The 15,153-nt window shown below is 41.1% G+C and overlaps 1 protein-coding gene across 1 annotated transcript; it reads left to right on the top strand.

The window, feature by feature from the left end:
* Positions 1–14,009: 14,009 nt before the first annotated feature.
* LOC105810839 (olfactory receptor 143-like) lies at positions 14,010–14,942 on the top strand. The gene has a single exon (XM_012644886.1). The coding sequence runs from the start codon at positions 14,010–14,012 to the stop codon at positions 14,940–14,942; it is 933 nt and encodes a 310-aa protein (XP_012500340.1).
* The last annotated feature ends 211 nt before the right edge of the window (positions 14,943–15,153 follow it).

Below are 15,153 nucleotides of genomic sequence, written 5' to 3'. Positions count from 1 at the left end.
TCACTTATCCCCTTTGTGTATCAATCCCCTTATTAAATTATTGTGATATTCCACAAATAGCAGTTGAGATGACACTACAAGCTGGACATAGAGACCGTAACACTGAACCTGACAGGCACAGCTGTGACCTCATTCATGAAGTTTCTAGTCTAGCAAAGAAGATTGGTGTTTTAGAAAGAACCACAAATAACATTATTTATTTATTTCAAATGAATCTTTTTGAGATAATTCTAGATTCATATGAAGTTGAAAAAAATCATAGATCCCAAGTGTCACCAATAGTGACATCTTGCAGACCTATAGGGCATTGATCTTGATAGTAAAATATAGCATATTTCCATCATCATAAGGATTATTTTATAGCTACACCTACTTCCTTCCCAGCCCAAACCCATCCTTACCCCCTGGCTATCACTAATCTATTCTCCAGTTCTATAATGTTGTTATTTCGAGAATGTTCAATGAACAGAATCACATATTATCTAATGCACTGGGATTGGCTTTTTTTCAGTTAACACCATTCTCTGGATATTTATCTACTGGTTTTCAATTTCAGTAGTTTATTCCTTTTTATTGCTGAGCAGTATTTCCTGGTATGAATGTACAACAGTCTGTTTAACAATATATACCTTTTGAAGAACACCTCTTTATTTCCAGTTTTTTGGCTATTACACTATAGCTTCTGTAAGCATTTGTGCAGGGTATTTACATTTTTTATTGTGGTGAAATTCACATAACATAAATTCAACTATTTTAAATTGAACTATTCAGTAGCATTTAGCATAAACATAATGTTGTATAGCCACCACCTCTATTGAGTTCCAGAATATTTTCATCTCCCTGAAAGAAACCCCATATCCATTAAGCACGTGCTTCCTGTTTCCCATCCCAACAGCGTCTACCACCACCAACCTGCATTCGGTCTCCACAGATTTACCTGGTACAGGTGTTCCACATGAATGGAGTCACACAACATGTAGCCTTTTGTCTGGCTTTTTTCGCTCAGCACAAAATGTTCAAGGTTCATCCACAACATACCATGTATCAGTGCTTCATTCCTTTTTATGGCTGAATAATATTTCATGGTATATGTATCCCATAACTCATTTATCCACTCATTTGTTGATGGACATTTAGGCTGCTGTAACTTTTTACATAGATCTGATGAAGGGATAAGGGACTTGTGTCTAGAACAGGTAAAGAACTACATCTCAACAACAACTCAATTTAAAAGCTAAAAAGAACTTGAATAGACATTTCTCCCCCAACAAAGGGACACAAAAGGCCAAAAAGTGTATGCAAGGGTGCTGAGTCATTAGGGAAATGCAAATCAAAACTGCAGTGAGGTTATAATAGGATGGGTATAAAAAATTAAAAAATAAGTAGTGTTCTCAAAGGTGTGGAAAAATTGGAGCATTGCTTATGGGATTTCAAATTGATTTAGATGCTGCAGAAAACAGTTTTGTAGTTTCTCAAAAAGTTAAACATAGAATTACCGAATGACCTGGAAATCCCACTCCTAGGTATGAATCCAACAAAATTGATAACAGGTTCTCAAAAAAGTTCGTGTACATGCATGTCCTTAGCAGCACTATTCACTCGACAATTTCCCATGTAAGATTGGAATTGACCAGCCCCAAATCAAACCCATTACTTGATTGCAAATTCATTTACATCTACAGGCCATGTTTTAGCCTTTTGGGCTGCTATAAAGTCCCACACATTGGGTGGCTTATAAACAACAGAAATTTATTTCTCACAGTTCTTGAGGCTGGGAAGTCCAACACCAAGGTGTCCACAGATGCAGTATCTGGCTGTCTTCTCATTGCGTCCTCACATGGCAGAAGGGTGAGGGTCTCTCTGGGGTCTCTTTTATAAAGGCACTGATTCCATTCCTGAGGGCTCTGTGCCCATGACCTAATCACCTTCCTAATCACCTCCCTGCCTCTCAGTACCATCACATTGAGGGTGAGGAATTCAACATATGAATTTGGGGGCAAGGTCACAAACATTCAGTCTACTATAGCAGGCTAATTTCTCTTTTGTTGTGTATAGTAAATTTCTCCAAAAACTAACAACAAATTCTTCCTGGCCATCCTCACCTCCTATTCATGCCTTCATCCACTCCAAACTGGCCTCCACCTTCTTTCCTTGAATTATTGGTCAAGGTGACCAATAACTTTTTGCTGCCCAAGTAATTACTTAGTTTTCAGCAAAGTACACAGACCACACACAACAGGTTCCTACCACCAGGGGCTGCTCACCAGGCTGTTTCTGAAGGGGGGTCAGAGTGAGCACCCCACATCCCCAAGCACCCGCCTCCCTCAGGCCAGCCCTTTGTTCGGATGCAAGCTGGGGAGGTCCTGGACCTTGGGATGGCACCCAGGAGCAAGGGCACGGGCTGTGGGGAGGATGGGGACACTTGTGGGGTAAACAGGGACCCTGGGGAAGGCCCTGTGAGGGCTGCATGGCATGAACCGTTTTCTCTCCTGGTACCTGCCATATTTATGTCACCAAACTTGTCTTCCTTTTTGATCACACATGAATCCTTTGTTCTTTCTCTACTTTCTGGCGTACAAAACTCTCAGGAAGGTGAATCAGAAAGCACTGAGATGCATGGCTCCAGGCTGAAGAAGACTCCTTCATTCTGTGGCTGCTGGGTGCATGAGGGCTTCCGGATTGCCCCTTCCATTTCCACCATCTGCCTCCGGGTGTGCCGCCCTGCAGGGTTCCAACTGGTGATGCTCTTCCTTCACCTTTGGCCATATGTTCTCCAGCAACTTCCACTTCTCACTCAACATTTATAAATAAATGCACCTGCCCAGTCAGTGGCACACTTTGTTCTACCAAGCTGATCATACAATAAATTAAATTAATTAGTACTTATTCTCTGGGGCAAATCTCTATGCTCCTTAGTATAGAAGAGGGGAAGCTCGGGTGGTGCCCAGGCAGCAAGGCTGCTCCTCCAGGGCACTCCTCCCAGCCAGGAGAGAGGGGTTGGGAGCCTGGAAGCCAAGCTTGCTGGCCCTCCTGGGTGGGGGATGGAGGGGTGCTTCCTAGAAACCCCCGCCAAATAGAGCCGGCGGATAGGGACATTAATAGCAAGGCAGCAGTGAGGTCAGCTTCCACTCATGGGGACAGATCCTGGGGTTCTCAAAACTCTGGGGACTATGGACAACTGAGGTTCCCCACTTCAATTACCCCCACTGCCCAGAAAGGGAGCCAAGGCTGAGCTTCCCTCCTGAGGGGCGGGTAGGACTCCTCCAAGTGCACCTAGACGCTCCCTAAGCTGGGGCACAGGGGTGCCTGAAATGGGGATGCAGCCACTTAAGATTCAGACCCGTGCCAGTCCTGCCCCCCTCTTTCTGGAACACCCAGCGAGAGCTTTTAGCCCTTACCCCAATTTTCAACCCCCCATTAACACGTAGTGAAAGTAGCAGCCGTGTCCAGACCACCCTGGGCCTCTCCCACCCAACCCAGGGTGGGCCTAAGCCCCTCCGGGATCCCTAGGTTTGGAACTGCAGGGACACGCTCTGTTCCCAATAACTACCCAAAACAGCAACCCACCTTCAGGCCAAAAAATAAAGTTGTGCTTCCACCTCCCCAATCCAATGTTGCTTTGTTGCTGGGCTCTGGGCTGTGGAGATGTGCTGGAAACTGGGGGTGGGGCTCGAGGGTGTCTTCTCTCTACCTAGAAAAATCTAGCCTCTGCTGCTGACACCGTGGCCCCCCATGAAAAAAAGAGAGGAAGCTCTGTCGCATGTTTTGTAGTAACCCAGTAAACATGAGCTTCAGGGCTTGAAGCCCTTATCCCTGCCCTCTGAGGCCTGCAGTGTACTGGGGCCAGGAGACCAGCATAGAAACACCTCCTCACATCCCTGACCAAGAAGCATCCTGCTCTCACAGGGCACACAGCCTGAGCTGGGAGCTATGGGGCAGTGAGAAGGAACAGTGACACTTGCCTAGTCACCAGACAGCCACATCACTCCACAGATGGTGACACGACAGAAACACGGTCCACCCAAACACCTCAAGTAACCACTGCCTGAGGCAGAGTGAGGCGAGTGCCTGCAGGGAAGCTGAAAGTATGGGGATGGGTTTACACCTCACCTATAACCAGGGGCTTCTGCAAAGGTTTCAAGGGGCAGCCACAAGAATCAGGGACCTTGACAGATGTCAGGATTTTGGCAAAGGGGAGGATGACTACAGGAAAGTTGAGTGGTGTGTTGGCATCTCAGGCAAACCAGAGGGTAGGGTGTACAGTCTTTTAACTGGCTAGCGAGAGTCCTCTGGTGGGCATGGGGTGAGTCAGTGTGGTTATTCAGAGCCAGATGGCCTGGGATTGTGGCCATGATGACCCCACTCACTGTATAATCATAGGCAAAATATTGAGTCTCCTTGTCCACAGATTTTCTCAACTGTAAAATGGGTCACTAACACCTGCCCCTCAGAGCTACAGCGATGCTTAGTGGAGTAACACAAGAGAGCTCAGCATAGCCCTTGCCCTCAGGAGACACTCGTAAGTGGGGAGTGGAATCTGATCTGAGACCACTCAGGAAAACCTCCCAAACCTTGACCCCGCTTCCCCACACTCCAGCCATCCTAGGTGAGGCTGAGGATGAGTGTGAGTTCTGGACCTCGAATGTTTCCATGTTCTTGCTGAAGTACTATGTACATACACCTGTTGCGAGTGGCAGCCTAACGCATTTTTATACGATGTGCATCTCTTCATCAGCACCAAGACCAAGAATAAAGACATGGCCACCACCTAAGAGGTCTCCTGTGCTGCCCCAGCCCTGCCCAGTGAGGTCTCCACTGTCCTCGGTTACCACAGATGAGGCTGGCCGTCTTTGTAGGGTATGTAAGTGGAATCATGTCCATATGTGTTCTTCTGTGGCTTCCTTTGTTCCATTTATGTGTACATGAGTCATGGCTACTATGATGCATGGGTACAAATGGCTCCTTATCATTGCCATATAGTACTGAATTGTACTATACATGCCATAGTGCATGTCACTATTCTTTTATTAATGGATATTTGGAGAGTTTCCAGTTAATTGCTATTATAAAGAGAATATTCTTGGATGTATTGTTTAGAGAGCATTTGAATTTCTATGAGGTATATATCTAGGAATGGAGTTGCCGGTTTGTGGAGGACACTTTGTCTGGGAACGGTTTCTTGTTGTCTTTCTCAGAATATGGCTGTGGGCTTGAATGCGAGTCCAGGGCGCCCTGATCTGAGAACAGTAAGGGCTAGAGAGTTTAGGATGAAAACATCGACTCTCCGGAGACGAAACAACAAGGAACAGGGACGTGTTGAGTCGGGACAGTGTGGGAACAAAGAAATTGCAGTGGGACAGTTGCCAAACAGGCTGTGTTATAAATAAAGAAACTACAGCAAGAAATTGCTGCAGTCTTGTACCGTCTTTGTGTGTGTGTGTGTCTCTTTGTCTCTGTGTTCATTCCTTGTCCCTAGAAACAGGCCACAACATCGGTTTACAGAGTCTGTGTGTGCTTACTTTAGCAGGATGTGCAATGAGCACTACTAGGTGGTTATCTCAGTTTGTATTGCCTTGTGAGTATGTTTTCATGTCCATGTGTCCTGGTGCTATTTACTAACAGGGCCGTCCTTCCCACCACACTACAGTGTCACCTTTGTTAAAGATCCAGGGATCGCATATTAATGGACGAGTTTCTAGATTCTACTCTGTCCCATTGTTAAGTTCATCTCCCCTTGCACCAATACCAAGCTATTTAATTAGTGAGCTTTGTAACAGATGTTGACATTTGGTTGTGTTAATGTTTCAGTTATGTTTTTCTTACATACACTCACAAACACAAAACCTGATAGAATTTGAATTGGGATGGTGTTTAATCTGTAGATTGATAGTGTTGGTGAGCCTGGCTTTGGACTGTCCTACTTTCCCTTTGTGAGAGGCAACTTATGGGAAGGAGGCCGAGGTGTTTGTTCATGTGCTCACTAACAGAAGAGCAGTTTCACACTGGTTCATGAGGACTCTTGGGACAAAGGGAAAACTTCCCGTTAGCCCAAGGAAGCTTCACTGAAAAATCAGCTCTAAATAAAACAATAATAAAAGTAAATCTATCAAATTTATTTTAACATGAATACATGGGAGAACCAGAAATGAAGATTCATCTCCCCAGCTGGGTTCAGAAGCTTATATGCCTTTCTGGTAAAATAGGTTATGGAGGGGGAGAGAGGAGTTCTCTAGAGGGGCAATAAAGGATTAATAAGGAGGATGAATGGATAGGGAACAAAGATTAACTGGTAAATAGCTGCTGCTGGAGTTTAAATCAGTCTGAGAGAATGGATATTATCTTCTTAAAGAATCTGTTCAGATGTGGTCACTTTCCTGGTCTTACAGGGAGAGAAAGAAAAGAATAATTGTTCTCCTAGGTAGGTCTGAATGTCAGGCAGATAAAGAAACTTCGATAATTTTGAGACAGTTTATGGTGGGGGGGGGAAGGGAACGTCAGAGAGACCTTGAGGCTCATTCAGTCAGTCCAGCATGTCAAAATGTCACATTTTCGGGTAAAATATTTCTAGTTTCCTTCAGGTCAGACACAGACACAGCCCTGAGCCCATGAGGACAGACCCAAGATCAGAGGGCCTTAGGCTGGCTCGGCTGACTACCATATAGCTGCCCGATTCTCCACTTCCTGAGACATTACAGGAACACAGAGGCTGTATTAGATCTCAGAGAACACCAGATTGGCCCAGCAGGCTCCAGAAAACCATTTTGGAACCTCATTTCCAAAGATCAAATCTCTGCCTTCAATCTATTTATAAATAATTTAAAATGAATGAGGAAATAAAGCTCTGCCCAGCATTTAGAAGCCAGAGGCATTGTTGTTCTCTCAAACCCATGGGAAACAGTGGGAATTCGGAAACAGATCTTGATTCATACAGTCAATGCATTGTTTTGATCAAGCAACAAAGTAGTTACATAGGGAAAGGAAATACTTTTAAGCACTTGATGCTGGAAATACTGCCTGCCCATAAGGAAAACAATGAACCTTTGTCTCTACCTCATACCATACACAAAAATTAATCTAAAATGGATCAAAACTACATACAAAAAAGCTTCAACTATGAATCTTCTGGAAGATAATCTACAAAAGTATGTTGGTTTAGGCATAGATTTCTTAAACATATTCAAGAGAGCATTAAACCCAAAAGAAAAAAAAATAAACTTTATTAAAATAAGAACATCTACTTATCAAAAAATATTCATAGGCAAACTGCAGGCTGGAAGAATATTGTAATATTTACAAATATTGTATGCAGAATATACATATATAACAATTCATTAATTAAAAGATACATCAATAATAAAAGCACTCATTTAACAAACGGAAAAATGATTTGAAAGATATACCCTAAAGGAATGCATGTAAATGGCTAATAAGCACATACAAATGTGCTTAACTTGCTGCACCTCCTTAGCTTTATCGCTTATCTGCTATCCTATCCTCCCACACTGCATTAGCTGGACTTTGCCCCTTGAGTGGCTCAAGTACTCACCAGGCCTTCTTGCTGGTCTCCCTCCTTGTTGATTCTGACAGCCTCTGAGCAGAGCTTGTACTTCAAAAATTCAAGCAGCAGCTGTGAGGTAACTCCAACCCTCTATCCAAGCACCGACCCTATAGAACATGTCTGAGATTCTAGAAACTGGCTATGCTTCCTATTTCCATTTATTCAGCAGTCCTGGGAGTGGTAGCTTTTTTATGCATTTTATTAGTTTTTCTGTTTTCTCAGAGTTAACATTTTGCTCTTTCCACCTTGCAATATCAGAATAAATAATTCTCTGCTTTAAATAACCTCCTTAGGAAACACATAACATGCTATTTGTTTTTTTCCTCTGGGCCCATTTTGATACAGGGAATATATTTTATGTGATTTTGAAAGACTATCTTACCCATGTCACATCCTACAATCTTGTCCAATTAGCACACATGAATCCACAATGACAGGGAGTAGTCACTTAACTATGTAGTCTTTTCTGCCAAAATCGTTTTGAAAAAGCCCTCTCCCCTTCCTGTATTATAATTAAATCTAGGGATCCTGGCAGTTCCCTTTTCACTACATAGGAAAGCCCATTTGAGACTAAAATCCAAGCAGGGAAAAAGCGGGACGAGAGACATACCTTCATGATATGACTTGATTCTACCTTGTCTAGCCATACAAGAAGCCATTTTCGTTCTTGACTGATCAGTTTTATACACCTTTTTGGTAAGGGCCACTTTATCAAAATAAGTTTGACTTGGATTCCTGTCACTCAATTGAAAGAGCACTGAATATACCTTGTACAACGTTGTGTGATATTCTACATTGTGTAACACAGTTCTTCATAGTGTAGTAGTTAAAGAAAGCAACTTTGCATTTATAGATACCAAGTATGAAACTTGCTCTGACAGTAGCTGCTTTGACCTTGGAACAATCAATTATCTCTCCTAGATTTGAGGTTCTTATGTGTGAGACAGAGATGGCTGGTTCAGAGGGTTATTGTAAGGGTGAGATGAGGGAAGGTATATAACGAATTTAGTACTGTGATTGGGAAATAATAACTAATGGTGGTACATTCTCAGTTTCCTTGTTTATCTCTCTAATTAGATCAAGGAATCCTAGGGGTAAGGGCTATATCTCATTCTGCTTATGTTCACAGTCAATTGCAACTTAAACGTTAAAAAAAAATCAGTGGATGAAATAAATCCGTAAAAAGTATAAGGTAGAGACAGACTATTTATAGGGTTTTAGTTCTCATGCACCATCTACTGAGAGTATAATAGATCTGTTCAAGACCTAGAATCTTTACCTGCCAGTCTCCAGACTTCTGTGGGCTTGTTGTGTTCCTAGCTGTTGTTCTAGAAATGCAGCCTGAGGATTTTGGCTAAAGATAGCAGACGTAATGTAAACACTTTGTCTCTATTTCTGCCTGAAAGTCACTAACATGCCAGAAAAGGGATTAAAAATGGCATTAACTCACAGGGACAAACGAAACAAAACTAAATAGTAGGATCATAACTCCAAAATTTGGGAACTTAGAATGTAGATAAAGGAACAGTATTTGATTTGGCATTCTCACAACATTTGACACTAATAAATAACTAGAGAAACTAAAAAACAGCTAGTTTACACCTTAAAATCTCTCATATGCTCAGAGTTTCGTGGCACAGGCACCTTTGGCGAAAGTGAAGGTGGGGACAGGACAAATGGAATGCTTAAAAGTCTTTTCAAGGGCTAATTAGATTTTCAGATCTCCTCTACCTCTGCATGAAGGTACGTGACTGCCTCCATTTACACCCAGTAATAGACTAGAGGATCATTCACTAAAGAAAGTAAAGCACAGTTTCTTAATCAGGAGACTATATGCATATTTGAGGGAGAGTTTACCATACTGACAGCAAGGCAAATAAAATAGAAGTTTCACCTTATAGGTGTTAATGCCATTGGCCTTCTTCCTCCACTCAACCCAGAGAATGTTGAAAGCTAGGAATATATCCTTCAGGAAGACTGAATGACTCTTTTCTGTGTAATCAAATCAGTTCATGATAAAAGACCTAAGGGTATTATCGCTAAGAGTTCCCCCATTGAAATGGGACAGTATACAGTGAAGCCCACATTTGATAAGCACTAAGTGCCCACATAGAGATGCTAGTCAGCTTTTAGAACCCCCCTCCCTGATGCTAAACTTTGGGCAAGTGTGCTGCGACACTCAAACATAACTTCTAATGTAAAATATACTACTTGACAATCAGAAACAATTTGAAGGAAAGAAGCAATGCAAAGGAAAAAAATTCCAGGAAAACATCATAAGAGGAGAAAGTATAGTCATGAACATTAGAAATGATAGAAAAAAAAAAGACCCAGAAGAAAAAGTTGAGGTTGAGAGAATACAGCAAAGAATGAAAAAAGAGAAATATAAATATAGAAAAAGAAGAAGAAATTTCAGGATCTCAGCTTCTGAATAATGAAAGTTTCAGAAAGGGAACAAAGTAGGAGGAGGACATCAAAGTTCATACAGGTTAAGAAATATGCATCCAAAGCTAAAGGATTTGAGCTTCCTGAATGGATTTAATTAATGCTTCTCTTAGTGTATAAGGGGTCTTCAAGAAGTTCATGGAAAATGTATACTATGAAAAAACTATGCATACATTTTAATTTTTTTGCAACAAAATAAAGTCTTACTAATTTATTATAACATGTCTGAACAGCATCTAGTTTGAGGCCCTAAGAAGGATTAGACACTACTTTGAAAAGAACCTCTATCAGAACAATATGAATTCTGCTGAAGTTGAAACAAGAACAAATATCAAATTTATAATGAAGCTTGGTGCAAGAATGGTTAAATCATTGATGTTCTATAAAAAGTTTATGGGAGAAATACCACCCCAAAATGAGCAGTTTACAAATGGAAAACTCATTGTAAAAAGGGATGAGATTATGTTGAAGATGAAGCCTACAGTGGCAGATTATCCACATCAATTTGCTAGAAAAAATTCATCTTTTTTATGCTCTTATTGAAGAGAACCTATAAGTATCAGCAGAAACAATAGCCAACACCACAGACATCTCAGTTGGTCAAGCTTACATAATTCAGACTGAAAAATTAAAGTTTAGAAAACTTTGTACTTGATGGGTGTCAAAACCATTGAGGCCATATCATCTGCAAACAAGAGCAGAGCTTTCAAAATAAATTTTAAACAAGTGATATAAAGATCTTGAAGGATTTCTTCAGAGAATTATAACAGGAGGCAAAAAATGTGGCTTTGCCAGTACAATCCTGAAGACAAAGCACAATCAAAACAATGGCTACCAAGGGGTGGCAGTGGTAAGTCAAAACAAAAGCAGACTGGCCAATAGCAAAGGTCATGGCAACAGTTTTGTGGAATGCTCAGAGCATTTTCCCTGTCGATTCTCTAGAGGACCAAGGAACAGCAACATCTGAGTATTATGAGAGTGTTTTGAAAAAGTCAGCCAAAGCTTTAGGGGAAAAGTGCTCAGGGAACCTTCAGCAGAGAGTCCTTCTTTACCACGACAATGCGTCTGCTCATTCCTCTCATCAAACTGGGCAATTTTGTTAGCATTTCAAAGGTAAATCATCAGTCATCCACCTTATAGTCCTGATCTGGTTCCATCAAACTTATTTTTGTTTCCTAATCTTAAAATATTTTAAAGGGCACCCATTTTAGACACACGTCAAGATACAATGTTGCAAATATTCAGAACAATGGAAACAAATATAAAATCTTAAAACCTTCAAAAATGGAGGGAAAGAAACCAGTTTTCACAAAGAAATCAAGAATCATAGAGGTTTTGAGTTTCTTAAAATTTGATCAATCCCTTCAAAATTTAGAGGAGTGGCAGTTTCTAAGTCAGTTGTCTATTTCCATGGAAATGGCCAATAAATAGAAATGTACATGCAGGCAATTTCAGTCATGTATGGTGTATAACATTTGTGTTTTATGCACCTTTTCTCAAGAAAGAAAGGTTGTATGTCTTGTATCAAAATGAGTAAGCAAACCAAGAAATAGGAAGATGAGTGATTCAGGAAATAGAGAATTTAGTATACGATAGAGAAAGGGAATTCTTAGTATAATGATGAAGAAAAATATCAAGATTTCTAATTCACATTATAGACGAAAAACAATCAATGAAGGTGGAAGTTTGTTAAAAACTTCCTGAGAAGTTTATATGAGAAGATGAAACTGAATCCTTATGATTGAATATGTTAAGAAGAGGTTTATAAAAAAATGAGGAAGGAGTCAGAAGAGAATCAGGGAAAATATATGGAATAATAAGAAAAAAATAAAAAGTTATAGAAATGAAAACAATCCTAGCATTTGATGGATTAGCTGTAAATAGTGTTTAAAATAGGCTTAATAATGTAACACAGGAATAGTGATATAATTGAATTTATGATTCTAACCATATTGGTGAGGACTAGCTACTGGAAGACACCACAGCAGGAAGAGAAGGAAGAGAAGGGGTGTATGCATTACTGGTGGGGGTGAAATGGTACAAATTCTCACCAAATCCAAAATTAGGAAATTGTTACAGTAATCCAAATTTCAGATGAAGAGAGACTACAAAGGTTAGTTAAGTGAGAGGAAAGTCCAGATCTTTCAAGGAGATAGATTCCTTGGGACTTGGACGCTGAGGAAAGTAGTGAGTGGGAAGAAGTTATGTAAGTTCAGTTTGTGGATTAGTTGCCTAGATAGTGGTAAAAGCAATGTAGGAAGTGCTGACCTGAGAAGGAGCATCCTTGGGAATCATAAGAAAATGATGAATTCAGTTTGCTGCACTTTGAGCTTGAAAACCATAAATAGGTATAAAATAGAATTTTCTAAAAAGCAGTTATGTTCAGGCTATATGGAGAGATCAGTGGTTCTCAAATGTGGGTAATTTTGCCATTCAAGGGACATTTGACAGTAGGGAATATTTTGATTGTAGCTACTCATATATGTACGTGTTGGAGGAACACTACTGGCAACTAATGAGTACAGCAGGGATGCTTTGCATCCTATACTGCAAGGGACAGCCCCACAACAAAAAATAGTCTCATACCAAATGTCAAAAGTGTCAAGATTGAGAAAGCTTGATTCATATGAATATAGATGAAGAACAGGGGAAGGGATACTAACATCTATCAGGCTCTTTTTATGTGTCAGGCACATTTATTATACTTTATTTTAATTAACTTAAATAATTTCCACAACAACTCTATGAGATAGGTTTTTTATTAACCTCAATTTATAACCACACACAATTATATGCAGATCCAAATATGCATATATGAATGTCAAAGAAGTTCAATCACTTGTCTACAGTCTCACAATTAGGAAGTTAAAAAGTCTGGATTTAAATTCAGTCTGACTCGAGGGCTCACTCCCACTCTCTTAATCACTTTACAACAACTCATTATTTAAGTAAAATATACACACATGTGTAGTGTTAAAGCTATGATGTAATATTTTACTAATGCCATCCCAGAGGCTTGTGGAAAAGTAATAGAAATGGCAAGGGATTGTGACCCTGGACTTTCCTCTTGTAGAATGGAGCATAGACTCCAGGGGATGAGGAGGCGGGTGACAAAGGGGGTTGCCCACTACTCTGCATTGGGGATTAGAATTTTCCAAGTTGAAATTATAAACTCAGTCGAACACGGAGTCCCAAAGGATCTGATGTTAGGTACGTGACACAGGATGTAAACACAGGCTTCAGTAATATCTACCCTCCAGGGGCTCATCAAACTTGTGAGGAAATCATAAAGCAGAGAATAATTTTCTATACTTCTAATCAATTCTTCCAGAACTGTAGAGTGTGAGACAGATTTTCATTTGAGTTAGTTCTTTAGGAGTTTCATACAAGGTAACTGTTTTCCTCCTTGCAAGTGAAAAGAATCACATGAGAAAATTCTCAAATAGAAATCATGGCATATTCCCTACAATACCTCTTCTAGCATGCCAAAGACTGAAGATTTCTCTGATGGCTCTTACATCCCATCATCAGAAACCTTGACCCCCTCAGGACAGTGGAGAGGAAGGGCCCTAAGGTCGAGCAGTGGTCAGTCCTTCAAGGATAGGAAGGTGAGCATTGAATCACTTTTATCTTAATAATTTTCTTTCAAACACAAAACTATATAAATCAAGGGTTCTGGGGGCGAAGGGGGCACTATTTATTTCTGTATTCAGCCCTAATCCTTAATGAAGCCTAAGGAGAAGGGAGGGAAAGACGTGCAGAGACATTCGGAGGTCTACCAGCATTCTCTCTTCACTGAGACACACGTGGGTCGGGGGAAGGAGGAAGTGGGAAATACTAGAGAATCACCATGAAAAGTCTTGCTTTTTAGATGCCTTGTTGAGTCTTTTCAGAAAAACCCAAGATTGTAAACCAGCACATTTAGCTGTCCCTTCGGAGACAGAGTGAGGGTCCATTGTTAATGTCGCCTTCTACCCTGTTCCTGCAGATCACACCTGTGGAGTGAATGGCTGTGGAAAATGACTCTTCAGTGACGGAGTTTATTTTCATGGGATTAACAGATCAACCTGAGCTCCAGCTGCCCCTGTTTTTTCTTCTCTGGGTGAACTACATGGTCACCGTGGTGGGAAACTTGAGCTTAATTAATCTAATTTTCCTGAATTCACACCTTCACACCCCCATGTACTTTTTCATCTTCAATCTGTCCTTCATTGATCTCTGTTATTCATTTGTCCTTACCCCCAAAATGCTGGTGAGCTTTATTTCGAAGAGGAACATCATCTCCTTTACAGGATGCATGACTCAGCTATTTTTCTTCTGCTTTTTTGTCAACTCTGAGTGCTACGTGCTGACAGCCATGGCCTATGATCGCTATGTGGGCATCTGTAAGCCCCTGCTGTACACAGTGGCCATGTCCCCTCAGAGCTGTTCTCTGCTGATGTTTGGCTCATACCTGATGGGGTTTGCTGGTGCCATGGTGCACACAGGGTGTATGATCAGGCTCACCTTTTGTGATTCCAACATCATCAACCATTATATGTGTGACATCTTCCCTCTCCTCCAGCTCTCCTGCAGCAGCACCCATGCCAATGAGCTGGTGAGTTCTATTATTGTGGGCACAGTTGTTTTAGTGTCTAGCCTCATTATCATCATCTCTTATGCTTTGATTCTTTTCAATATCCTTCACATGTCCTCAGCTAAGGGTTGGTCCAAAGCCATCAGCACCTGTGCCTCCCACATAGTAACAGTTGGGCTCTTTTATGGATTTGGGCTGCTCACTCATGTTAAGCCATCATCCGCTGGGTCTATGGGCCAGGAGAAACTTTTTTCAGTGTTTTGCACCAATGTGGTTCCCATGTTGAACCCTCTCATTTATAGCCTGAGGAACAAAGATGTCAAACTTGTTCTGAAGAAAACCCTGAAGAAAATCAGAAACTGAGCAGAGGCAGTGGTGCAGTCTTAGTCCCTGTCTGCATTGCTGGGTCTTTCTCTCCTCTTCCTGCTCTTCCTCATCTTATTCCTCCTTTTCTTTTATTCCTTTTCTTCATCTTTCTTTCTAAAGTCTTTTTGGCCAGATTTCTACTTTAATATCTCCCTATCTCTCAACATGCAATGTAACCATGTGGGCCTGTTCTTGGACTCGAGAGTCA

This window comes from Propithecus coquereli, unplaced genomic scaffold (assembly GCF_000956105.1).
Source record: "Propithecus coquereli isolate 6110/MARCELLA unplaced genomic scaffold, Pcoq_1.0 Scaffold222, whole genome shotgun sequence".
NCBI lineage: Eukaryota > Metazoa > Chordata > Mammalia > Primates > Indriidae > Propithecus > Propithecus coquereli.
Note: the sequence above shows the minus strand (reverse complement) of the source record. Positions and strands in the feature narration are given on the sequence as shown.